Source organism: Pipra filicauda, unplaced genomic scaffold (genome assembly GCF_003945595.2).
Source record: "Pipra filicauda isolate LSUMZ 115617 unplaced genomic scaffold, ASM394559v2 scaffold121_size3267253_pilon, whole genome shotgun sequence".
In the NCBI taxonomy this organism is placed as follows: domain Eukaryota; kingdom Metazoa; phylum Chordata; class Aves; order Passeriformes; family Pipridae; genus Pipra; species Pipra filicauda.
Genome location: NW_024103674.1, coordinates 1,312,587 through 1,324,892, shown reverse-complemented (window position 1 = coordinate 1,324,892; position 12,306 = coordinate 1,312,587). Strand labels below are relative to the sequence as shown.

The 12,306-nt window shown below is 49.0% G+C and overlaps 2 protein-coding genes across 2 annotated transcripts; one reads left to right on the top strand and one right to left on the bottom strand.

Annotated features, from left to right (window-relative positions):
- Positions 1-1,187: 1,187 nt before the first annotated feature.
- On the bottom strand, positions 1,188-6,845 carry PTGES2 (prostaglandin E synthase 2). The gene is made up of 7 exons (XM_027729973.2): positions 6,607-6,845; positions 5,518-5,712; positions 4,797-4,852; positions 4,062-4,214; positions 3,318-3,518; positions 2,882-2,999; positions 1,188-2,172 (listed from the first exon to the last, which is right to left on the bottom strand). Exons 1-7 carry the CDS (start codon positions 6,814-6,816, stop codon positions 2,044-2,046), a joined length of 1,062 nt encoding a protein of 353 aa, XP_027585774.2. The 5' UTR covers positions 6,817-6,845; the 3' UTR covers positions 1,188-2,043.
- Positions 6,846-8,509: 1,664 nt separating this feature from the next.
- Positions 8,510-11,963, top strand: BBLN (bublin coiled coil protein). Its single transcript, XM_027729975.2, has 2 exons — positions 8,510-8,639; positions 11,672-11,963. Exons 1-2 carry the CDS (start codon positions 8,552-8,554, stop codon positions 11,863-11,865), a joined length of 282 nt encoding a protein of 93 aa, XP_027585776.1. The 5' UTR covers positions 8,510-8,551; the 3' UTR covers positions 11,866-11,963.
- The last annotated feature ends 343 nt before the right edge of the window (positions 11,964-12,306 follow it).

Sequence of the window (12,306 nt, the reverse complement as noted above, 5' to 3'; positions counted from 1 at the left end):
AGGGTGGTGAGACACTGGAACAGATTGCTGAGGGAGGCTGTGGATGCCCCAACCCTGACAGTGTTCAAAGCCAGGTTGGTAAGGCCTTGAGTAACCTGGTCTAGTAGGAGATGTCCCTGCCCATGGCAGGGGGGGGATTGGTCCATTCGAACCACTTAGCATTCTGTGATTCTATGAAAGGTGATACAAGATCCTGAAACAACCTTTATTTCATGTAATATTATCAGTATATTAGCATGATGGATATTCATCTCGAGAGGACTGATGTAGCACAGCACAGCAAGGAGAAGCAGCATCAACTGAGCCCTTGGTGCTTCAGATCCTCATCTAACATCAAACTCTCTTCCCTCTTGGGTTTAGAGACAGACAACAAAATTATCTAAAGGGTTTCTTCAACCTCCTGTCTATGTGCTTTCAATATAATGTTTTAAAACAACATTATCTGTTGATATCGTGGAACACAAGTTTCAGTACAGAATAGTTTAAAGAAACAGTCACAGAGCAGCCACTCAGCTGGTTTTACTGTAAACGTTTTCCTTCTCCTCTCTATGTCAGATCATAACTGAATTTGGAACTAGTCTTACACAGCAAAAAACCCCAAACCTCTATCACCACCATTGTTATACCCAATAAAGGTGCCTCCCTCAACCCCACACTGTGCAGGAAGCTGTATTAAAGACCACTTTCAGCTGCACCTGAAATATCACAACAAATCAGATTCCCTGAAACCTGCCCCTTCTTCTGGAGAAACAGAACTTGATCAAGGGGATAATTAAGGATACTGAAGTCTTGGGCTGTGCGACGTGCAACTCACGCTCAAAGCTGCATTGCCTCTTACTATGACAAACATCAGGTTCTGCAGCTGGAAAAGAAAGGCGTGGAGGGCCAGGACAAGGGGGAATGGCTTTGCACTGACAGAGGGCAGGGTTAGATGGGATATTGGGAAGACATTCTTCCCTGTGAGGGTGGGGAGGCCGTGGCACAGGTTGCCCATCCCTGGAAGTGTCCAAGGCCAGGTTGGATGGGGCTTGGAGCAACCTGGGATAGTGGGAGGTGTCCCTGTCCATGGCAGGGGATTGGAACAAGATGGTGTTTAAGGTCCCTTTCAGCCCAAACTGTTCTATGACTCTCCCCAGCACAGCTCAGCAGACTTCCTATTGCACAGGGACAGTTCCTAATTCGATTGCTACAACAGCAAATCCTTTATTACTCTTGCATGGCAGAAACATCTGGAGATCCCTTGGCCATGCAGATGGCTCTTAATCCTTTTCCTAAAACAAGAACAAACTGATTTTCAGTGGTACTCCAAAGAGCTCTCACACAAGACAACTCTCCAATAACTGCTCTGCATTAGTGATTTCAGTGTAGGGTGTGCTCTTCAGGTGTAAGGGTAAGGTAAGAACTCGGATCTCACAAAGGGTACAGAATAAAGCCATCCTTTATCCTTGCAGACCATACAAAGTCCTGAGAGAACCGTTTACATGGAAGAGAGAAAGCACACTCGTGCCGAGTGCAGCATCGCTGCTGTCACAGGAAGGGGGCCTTCCCCAGTGCCCTGGATTCCTCCAGTTCCCTCAGCACTGGGCTTACATGATTCTATTGCAGGAAAAATTGTCACTTAAAAACTAGAATCCAGTATGTCAGTCAGGAAAACACTTCAGATGACATGGATGAGTAGTGGAAGACAAGCTGCTCAGACCTACCACATCTGACATCTAACACCAGCCAAGAGCATCTTGCTTTTACAGTAAACTGCTCCAAGGATGGCTTGTGCCTAAAAGAAGCCTATTTGATGCATTCTTCAATTTAGACCTTCTCCTTTCCAGCAGCATCCAAGATCCCTTCCTTTCACCTGTCCCCATCCTTCTACATAGACCCAGGTGGACCCTTCTTTCACTGTAACCTGATTTTCTGAACGGGGTGGTCTCTGTGCCCTCGTATCAGTCTTTAGGTGTGACCAGTCCTTTCAACTCTAAAAATAAAAGCCTTTTCTTCTGAAGTATTCACCATGCAAGTAGTTCAGGGAGGCAGCTGCAGCTGGCATCAGATTGCAACTCCAGTTTTTTCAATGACTTCTTCCATGCGCTGGTACCAAGGCTGAATCTTGGTGTGAGCCATCATATCATCAAAGGCTTCCAGCCCTTCCATGACCCGGAGGACCCCGTACACAGCCTGTGACAGAGCAGAAATATTAGAACAACACTGAAAGAGCAGTGGAGAATGGCTCAGAACACAAGTGTCTCAATAGCCAAGCCAGTAAGGCTCTTGCCCTGTCCTGCCATCTACTCCATCACTCTGATTAGCAAGGAAGAGTGAACGGCAGAAAGGTAGTTAAGAATATGCATGTTTTCCATGAGGAAACAGTAAGGAAAAATCAGGATCTGTGTGCAGTTATGGGGCAAAAGTTAATCCCATCTTTGCATCAAGCCCTGGCATGAAATGCTTCACTTGTATTCCAGAGAACTGCTGGTGCACAGAATGAATTCTGCTCCACTCTGCGCTGGTGCCTGCAGAGGAAACCCCAGCAGCACTGAGAGCAATAACACCTGTGAGGTTTATTCACCAGCATCCATGAGCTAGAGCAGTGTCCTGGCTCTGACCTGCTTTTATTGTGTTTCCACCTGATCAGTAACATCCACCTGCAGATGGGAACTGCAGGTTCTATATTTGGAAATATTTCTCTGGAGGAAAACAACAAATCCAGTCCTATGTAAAGCAATAGGCAAAAACTCCGTGTGGGAACTGTATTACTGCACAAAGGACATGGACAATGTACGTCACGGAGCTCAACTTCTCTGCCTGTATTTGTGTTAACCATTTCACACAGATGGGCAGCAGGATGATTTATTTGTGACAATAACTGCAGGGATGAGCCCCTTACCAGGTCAGCGAGGTTCGGCTGGTTCCCACCCATGAACAGTCGGTGTTTGCCAACAGCTTTTACCCACTCATTGACTGCTTCATACAGGTCTTCTCGGACATCATCTCGAAGGTTGTGTCTGGACAAGGAGAAGAACCAGTCTGAAGACATGTATTGGTTTCTTGGTTAACACTTTATAATCTCTCACCTTCCAGGCTGGTCTTTGCTTGGGAATTAAGGAGGTACTTCAGAGTAAAGGGGGCAGTTAGTAACTAAATAGCAGATGAGTAGAGGGGTTCAGTACCTCCAGTTAAAGAAGTACAGATGTTACTCACATGGGATTAAATGGTTCAGCTTAAAACTCCAAGGTTCTACCCTTTTGACACCTGGGGTTCACAGCTAAGGAGGTTAAGGAGCTATTCCTCCTCTCGTGTAACTGGTGCTCAGTGATACCAACCTTTTCTTCAGCCTCTTGCTCACGAAGAACATGGCAACAGCGCCCACGTACTTGGCAAAGAGACCTTCCAAGGTGCCAAACTTCCCCTCCCGGACAATGTAATCAAAAGATGCCAAGGCTTCTTTGGGGGTTCGGTAAACGTTGGGGGAGATGAGGTGAACAAGCCAATCATCTGCCCATTTTCTCCACTTCATCTCTTCCCTGCAAGCAGCCAAAAGAAAGAAATATTTCAGTGAGTGAGGTACGGATTGCAGGGCTACAGGAGGCAGGATCACAGTGGCATTAGCCTCAGATCCTGCCAAGGACAAATGTGTCAGTAACTCCTGGCCAGCCTGGTGCTCTGGTGACCTCTCTGAAATGCACTCAGCATCGTTACCTTTGGCAAGGCTCCTTCAATCTCAAACTAAATTTAAGACTAAGATAGAGCACTAGATTCTCCTCCCAATACAAGAAGTAAAGTAGAAAGGGAAACTGTCCTTCCATAGCATTCCCTTGTGCCAAGAAGAAAACTGTAAGCAGCTGAAGGCCAGTGTGACCATGGTGGCAGTGAATAGGCCATCTAACAGCACTGTTTCAAATTATCTAACAAACACAGAAAACCGCTCCAGCTACTGAGGCTTTAATGGGGGTGAGACAGATCTCGTCAGCCCCGGTGGGATTGATTTTACATCTACACCATCCCTGAGTACATCTGGAGGGGGCTGTGACCCTACTTGGAGAGCCCAGAAACTTAAGAGCACTTACACTCTCACTTCTTTGACGGGATAAACTCGCTTTGTCTCCTTCTCATCCAGCATGAGCCAGTATTTATTCTCATACTCCATCACCTCCTTGCCTTTCTCAGTCACGGTTTTAACAGGAGGATAAAAGGACACGATCTCTTCCAAGCTATTCCTTCTGTGGATAGAAACACAGTTAGCACTGATCTGGCTGCTACAAAAAAAGGAGTGAGAGCAAAGGACAGATTGAAAGTTGCACACTATAAAATGTATTATTCTAAAAATAAGTGCACAAGGTTCCAGATTCTACTTGAAAAAAAGTTTTGAAAAGAGACTGGAACAGCTACTTGCAAATAACTATTATTAGTGAATATACCTTTGTGTCAGAACAGAAATTTTTGCAGGCATAGAGCTTCCTACAGTTCTCAAGTGGACCTAAAGGACAGGCCACAGACAGGGGAATTCCATTTCATTTTAGATATAATAACTGGCTAATTGTAAGCTCAGTTCCATAACTAACACTAGTGTCCATATTTAAGTAGGTTTAAGTATTTCTGAAAGGCTTTGCTTTACAGTACACACAACACAACATAGACAGGCACCATCCACTTTATCACAGCCAGGCTCAGGTCAGCTGGGCCAAACACCCAGAGCTTCAGAGCCCAAGGTCAGTAAGAGACTTATGGCTTTAGTTCTCTAAATCTCTAGTTTACCAAGGTCCTTCAGGCTGAACTCATCTCTCATCACCCTGTTTTCCTACCTGGAAATAAGATAGGTCTTTATTGCACTGATGATAACCGAGGAGTCGTTCAATTGCTGAAAAACAAAATGAAAACAACCTTTTTTAAAAGAAGCTGGTGAAACAGAAAAGGAAATTCTTCACAACCTTTTCCCTTGTATGCTGAGGCTCCTAGTTAGTACTGCGGGTCCTTTCCCCCCAATGGATTTCCACAGGAGTCCCTGGACATCTCAAGACATCTCTTCTGTGATTGTTTCAGAATATCACTTCAAATCTGGCTTTAATTCTGACCACAGAGGGCCTCAGGGCTGGGCACACATGTAGTACTAGTGGGGTTTGGATTTAGGCTCTTGGCAGGAAGGAAAAAAAGCAACACTAACACTAAAAAAAAGCCAAACTGATTCTTCAGTATTCTTGAGATCTTGTTCTTTTCCCACAAGATACGAGCAGTTCCTGTTACCTCTGGTACAAAGATATGTCCTGCAGAAGGGTTGGAAGGGTTGACAGAAACCAGATAATCACTGCATTAGAGTCACCACACAAACTAAATGCCTTGTAAGACAGACCAACAAAATAATAAGGCCAAGTAATAGGAAAACAGGAAGTGAGAAATAAATCTTTGGCTCTTGAGAGGATAAAAGATGATCTAAAGATTACACTGCATGTGATAAACCACAGAGACATAACAGCCTTCAAACTACTGCTTGGGGGGAAATCAAGCTTTCAAGACAGGAAGACTTACCAGAGGGCTCCCAGCGTTGGCTAGCAGGATGGGCACCTTTCTGTAGGAAGAGAATTTGATCTCTTTCCTCATTATTGGGTTCACTTCCACAACTTCATAGGGCAGTCCATGATAATCAAGAAAAGCTCGGACTTTGCTGCAGAAGGGACACGTTTTATACTGGTAGAGAGTGAGCTGGAGGCTTCCTGAAGGCAGCTGGGGAAGAAAGGGACAAGATGGTTCCATTTTCTACCAAAAATATATTACCTTCCTTCCACCCTTACTTTTGTCATGAAGTCACAGCCACTAACATTCAGTTTCAATATATGATCATCAGAGTATCTTGGCTATCAGATGCTTTCTTTAAATGGCATTGCAAATAATCACTGCCCATTAGGACCAAATAACTATTTCTCTAAACATCCATTTAACCTGCTGTAAACTCCTACTCACAGCCGGAAAAAACAGAAGTTAAATCCAGACAGTTTCTCTCTCTAAAGTTTCTAATCTGTAGAAGAGAATTCTATAGAAAAAAACCTCAACCATTTGATTACAAGATTTAAATAAATACAAAGAAAGCCTTTACAAGCCAATCCTTCTCCCACAAAACCCTCTGTTGAGGCCACAGGGTGGGGAGGGCAGAGTTTGCTGTCGATTTTAAGCACGTGCCTGCCCAAGCTGAGACTCCCAGGACTAACTAACAACGGGGACAAGGCAGGGAGAGCCCAGGACAGCGGGACATCACCTGAGGGATGTTTCCCGACGCTGCTGCACCTCAGCAACCTGCCAGGCCGTGCCAGTCACTCCTCACACATTATAAAACAACTGCGGCCACCCCGCTTTGCTTCTCATCTACAATTTATCAGGTTACACAACCCTTCGCGCTGCGAAAAAGCAACAAGAGACAAAGCTGCTGCACATCCCCAGGAGGCCCTCACTGACAGCCTCTCCTACAGCTCAAGGAATGCGCTGCCAGGGCCTCCCTTACACAATTTTAAGCTCTTTCCTCACTCAAACCAGGACGAACCGCTACGGCCCTCTCTGAACCACTGTCCCCAGAGGATCTCGCAGGGCTCGGGGTGAGTTAAGCGGAGCCGGCTCCGGCGTTACCTCAGCGGCCGAGTGCTCCCGCAGGCGCTGCCGCACCGCCAGGCAGAGCCCGGCGCCGCCGCCCAGCGCGAAGGCAGCGCCCAGCAACAGCCGCCCGCCGCCGCCTCCCCGTCCCGCCGCGGCGCCGAAGGCTCGTCCGGGGGCCCGCAGCCGCCAGGCCGGCGGCAGCAGCAGCGCTCCGGCCCGCCAGGCACGGCCGGCACCCGCCATGTTCGGCTGAGGGCGGGCGCAGAGCGGCCGCCCCGCCCCGGCCATGGCGGCGCCGCCCTCGGTGTGGAGGCCCCGGGTACGGCCACGGACGCGGTGGGACCGCGGCCCGCTGAGGGGATACCGCACACAGGGACACCGCACACGGGACATCCCACACAGGGACACCCCACACGGGACATCCCACACAAGGACACCCCACACGGGACATCCCACACAAAGAGACCCCACAGGGGCGCACCCCAGAGGGGACACCCCAGAGGACACCACACGGGGACACCACACATAGGTCACCCCACAGGAGGACACCCCTCATGGGACACCCCACATGGCCCTGTGCTCCCGCAGTTATCAAATCTGATAATGCACCAAAGCCTAAAGTGAAAATAAAATAATTAATGGAAAGGCTGAGGGAGTTGTGTCTGTTCAGCCTTAGGAAGAGATCACATTAATGTGTATAAATATCTAAAGAGGCGCACCGACAAGGTGGACAGGGTTCTGCTCCATGCCAACCACAAGGACAAGGCAAGAAGCAAAAAGTGATGCACAGAAAGTTCCGCCTGAATATGAGGAAAAATTTTACTGTGCAGTGATGGGGCACTGGAACAGGGACCAGAGAGGGTGTGGAGTCTCCGTCACTGGAGATATTCCAGACCTGTGTGTCCTGTGCTGTGTGCTCTGGGATGACCCTGCTTGGGCAGGGAGGTGGGACCAAGTGACCCACTGTGGTCCCTTCCAACCTGACCCAGGCTATGATTCTCTGGGAGCACGTCCTACCCGGTGGGGCTGCAGCTTCTGACTGGCACACATGCACAGTGTGAGTGCACACCCCCGGAAAGTCATCATCTGTTTTATTAACAGTGGTTATGTCCATTAATTACACTAATATTCAATTCCCCTACTTGGGGTGTGACACAGGCCCGACTCAGCAGCGCAGCAGGGTTACCCTACAGAAAGGAGAGGTGGCTGTGATGTTAAATGAGAACATGACCTTTTCTTTTGTCTTTGTCCCAAATACCCACTTAATATCAGAGTCCTTGATCTCAGAAGCTCTGCTCGAATCAATCCTTTAATTGCAGGTTATTTTCATCCCAGTGACATCTCTCCTGGGGATGAAAACACCACGCAGACATGAGATCTCAAGCCGACTGAGGTGCAGCTGATTCTGGGCCAAAGACAGGGAAGGGCAAAGCGAACTGTGCTTGTTCCTTCAGGGAAGAGCACCTGAAGGTGACCTGGGCGTGGTTCAAGCCGCTCAGCGGGTGAAGCAGCAAAGCCGTCGCTTTGCTGCCCCAGTACCCGCGGGATGGTCCCGCACGGGCAGGATGCAGGTCTATCCATAGAGCATCCCTGGGATCTCCCATCTCTATGGGATCCAGAGCGTCCTGGGAAAGAAATGCTGGGTGCTGACGGCGGCCTCTAAGTGGGGAAACCTGGGGAGGGCTGAAGACATCGGGGGAGGGACAAAGAGACAAAGAGACCGGGATTTTTGGGGAAAATCCCCGAGGAACGTGGGGCGCGGCGCTGCGCCCCTGGGCCATCCCGCTGCCCAGCGCTGCTCTCCACGCCCGCCCGCGCACCTCCCGCCCCGCGCCCAACGCCGCTAACCACAGGCTTTACCGCGGCGCCGGCCGGCGTCACGCGCGCGGCGCCGCGCCCTCCCATTGGCCGTGGGCCCTGCGCGCGCACGGGGCGCGCCGTGCGGGCGGCGGCGAGGCGCGGGCGCGGGCACGGCGGGATGGCGGGGCCCAACGGGGACCCGCACGTGGTGGGCGGCGGCCCCGACGACGACGACGGGGACGGCGGGGACACCTTCGGGGAGGAAGGTGCGTGGGGGCGAGCGGGGCCGCCGCCACAGTGGGGAGCCCCAGCGGGGCACGGTCTGGCCTGGCCTGGCCCCGTGGGCTGCGGGTGGCAGAGCACAGGTGTGCCCAGATGTGTCCAGGTGTGTCCAGATATGTCCAGGTATGCCCAGGTGTCCTGCTGGCGGCGGTGCCCGACGCCCTAGGTGTGCCTGCTGCACAGCAGTGGGGGCTGCAGGGTTTGATTCTTGCCCAGCCGTGCGGCCCCGAGCTCTTCGAGCTCTTCCGTGCTGCCCCTGGGGTGGTTGGTTTTTTTCTTGTGAAAAGGTGATTCTGTGCCTTTGCTGCTGCACAGGGTGCAGGTGCTCAAGGAGAAAGAGGATGTTCAGGTTGTGAGAGCACAGGGCAGGTCCCGTGGGCAGATCTGGGAGAAGTAGTCATGCGTGGGAAAAGGGAATTTAATGCAGATAGGTTGGTAAATTCCACTTTGGAGCGTTTCTACAGTGCCCGGGTCTGAAATTTCTGATGCAGTCCTGTCCAGTTAAAACCAGCTGATGGAGGAAGTGAGACGACAGCAGAGCTGTAATGCAGACGTAGAGGTCACTCTTAGAACTGGAACTCTTTCAGAGTAAGCACTTTGCTACCCTTCTCTTGAAGGTGGTGAAGAGTTGGATTCTGCTGTTTCCCATAACACCGTTCAGTTTCCAGATGTGACCCACACAGGTGGATTTCAGAGTTCCCTGGGATCCACTTGCAGTGACAGAAGGATCATTTCTGCCCTGAAACACCCCAAGAGTGGTCAGTGCTTTGCATCATCAGAGTGATTTACATTTCACACTTTCTGAAGAGCTCAGAGACACGTTGGCTGTGACGGAGAAAGTCACTAAATTGGATCTACATCAAGTCTAATTAGGTTGTTCAGCTTGTGATCAGCTGACTTGTGTGCAGCAGCTGGTCATAGAGGGCTGCAGCTATTTCCTGGTCCTGGAGCTGAAGCTGTGGATCACTTCCTTGATCTCAAATAGAAACCTTATTTTTGTCCTTGTAAGCATGCAGAGGAGTCAATGCAATTGCCATACCTCAGTCAGTGTTTTCATTAGGGAATGTGGTTGTTTCCACAAAAATCCACCAAGTATGCAACAAGTGGAAGACAGTCTTTTTACAGCTTATTTTTAAATGGTTAAAGTTTTTTCACTTCCCAAAGCTGCACAAATTATATGGCCTTCGCTTGAGCTTTAGGCACTGAGAAAATTAGGCTCCTGCTGTGATTACAGACTTCTTGCCAGGCTGATGAATATCACTTGTCACAAGTAGCTACTGTGTCTGCTTGGGGTGTGCTCACCATTTCACTGCAACGTGGTGCATCACACTGAAGTAGAGCTGTGACTCATGGACATTCTCACACACCTTGAACCAGGATCTGAAAAATAATGCTAATTGCCACTTTTTTTAGAAAGCCTGTGTTTGTGGGATCAGTTTGGAAATGCAAGGCCATTTTATAAACAACTCAAATGCAACACACACAATTATCCAAAGAATTAAGGCTGTAACACTCTGAACAGCTTCAAAGTGGTGTAAGAAAAGGAGGACAATTATTTTTTTATAATGAAACTTTTCCTTAGCTATTAATATTGCAAATGACTGCAATGTTTAAATATTCACAGTTCTTTTAGAGCTGCTGGGAATGGCAGGGCCTGGGTCTGGTGTGCTGGGGCACCAGGGAACTTTTAATCAGTAGGTAAAATTAGAAGTAATAATTTTCCTCTACAACTTCAGCTACCCACATGAATTCAGTACCCAATAGAATGCAAAAAAAAAAAAAATTACTCCATCAAAACTTCTTCTGAAAATGCCCATCAATACCTGATGCAATAAATACAAATATAAAAGGTACCAGCCTAACATGACATACGAAAAATGAAGGGCAGAAATCAACAGTTTAATTTCTGTTGGGTTGTACTGTTCCAAGTGCCTGCTGGTTTATTATTTATATTCAGCTAATGAAAGTTGGCAGCTGATTTCCAGCACTGATCCAGAATTTTTCTGAAATACAAGCACTCATTTCAAAGAAATATTCCGTGCCCACAGGTCACAGCTCCCCAACAGCCTCCCTGCACTCACCCAGCCCGTGTGGCTTCAGAAAGAAACATGGGACTGGCTCCATGTGGGGTCCCTGTAACCTCCTGGGGTTCCTGAGTAACCTCAGCAGAGGTTTATCTTGTCTCTTTTTTTAGTTTGTTTGTTATTCTTTAGGACTGTGTGAATATTGCTTGGAGCAATCCAAAAGCAGGTGTTTCGTGCAGTAGCACAACACTCTTCAGCTGATTAACAGTGTTAACACTGTGAAATGCCCTTGTACCAAGGCAAACTGCTGCACTTGAAACTGCTGTGAATAAGAAACTGTACCTGGGGAACCGACTGTCATTGAGCCTGGGTTTAATCTGAAGTACCCAAAGCCTTAATGGTGCATGAAATCCTGTGGTTGAACTTGGTGCCCCACACTTACCTCCCTTTAGGAGTAACAGTGCCACTACCAGCACCTTTGGGCTCATCCCTGCTCCTGCCACAGCCATGTTTTGTCAGCCTGACCCCAGCCAGGCCCTTGGTGAAGCACACCCCAGCCTGGGAGCCTTTCACAGAAAATTCACAGAGAGTAAACACTGTGGCACGCTCCCAAAATGCCTGCACCATCAGGAAAGATGATCCCAAAGGCAGCTAAAAAGGCTGACTTGTCCTTGGGATTTCTGTGGTACTGTTGCAGTCAGCACTGAGCCCGTGGTCAGCTGTTGGTGTGTGAGATCCAGGGCTGGCAGATATACCCACAGTGGCTTTGGACTGCCCAGGTACCTTGCCTTAGGTCTTGTTACCAGTGATCCAACCTCCCATTGGCTGTGTTTGATCAGAGAACACAACCCATGCAGGATTCAGTTGTATTTTACCTCACCCACCCCGGGGGCAGATAAGGCACAGCCCAAACGCTGTGGGCGTGTTTTGCCAGAGCTCTCGCTGCCTGCAGTGACAACACACTTACACTGTTCAGTCTCTCTTCCTTTTAGAATATGCAGCAATAAACTCCATGCTGGACCAGATCAACTCCTGCTTAGATCACCTGGAGGAGAAGAATGATTATCTGCACACCTGCCTGAAGGAACTGCTGGAGTCCAACCGCCAGGCCCGGCTGGAGTTCCAGCAGCAGAACGAGCAGCTGAACATGGGAGCTGATGGACAGGGCCCCCAGCCTTCTGCCTAGTGTTTGACCACAGACTCTCAGCTAGTGTTGCTGAGGGACTTTTACTGCTCACCAATTTAATGTAAAACTTGAATAGAAGAGGTGCCTCGTGCCTGTTACTTGTTCCTTCCCCTGGTTGTGTCCTGCCATTCACCTCCATGTTCTGTTTTCCTTTAGCTGTGAGAGGTGCAAAGCACATGGGTGGGTGTAGGAGAGCTGGCTCTTTCTGCTCCTGGCACTCACACTTGGTTAAAGCTGGTTGTAGGAAATCTGATGCCATGCAGGTAGTTTGCAAGCAGGCCCTCTTCACAAAGAGGAAAAATGATCTTTGCTCTCTTGTACTGTTAAATCCAAGCAAGGAGTATTATGGCTTTAGCCTCTTCCCTCAGAAAAAGCACAGTAGGCAGGGGCTGTCCTGACTCCAGGCTTGTCCCAACTCTAACTCTGGTGACAGCCTTGGGG

Excerpts from the sequence above, each read along its gene's own strand:
- PTGES2 (XM_027729973.2), bottom strand. The coding sequence starts at position 6,816 with ATGGCGGGTGCCGGCCGTGCCTGGCGGGCCGGAGCGCTGCTGCTGCCG. Across the intron at positions 3,000-3,317 it reads AGCAAGAGGCTGAAGAAAAG|ACACAACCTTCGAGATGATG; the intron begins GTTGGTATCACT and ends CTCCTTGTCCAG. Across the intron at positions 2,173-2,881 it reads AGCCGAACCTCGCTGACCTG|GCTGTGTACGGGGTCCTCCG; the intron begins GTAAGGGGCTCA and ends GCTCTGTCACAG.
- BBLN (XM_027729975.2), top strand. The coding sequence starts at position 8,552 with ATGGCGGGGCCCAACGGGGACCCGCACGTGGTGGGCGGCGGCCCCGAC. Across the intron at positions 8,640-11,671 it reads GGACACCTTCGGGGAGGAAG|AATATGCAGCAATAAACTCC; the intron begins GTGCGTGGGGGC and ends TCTTCCTTTTAG.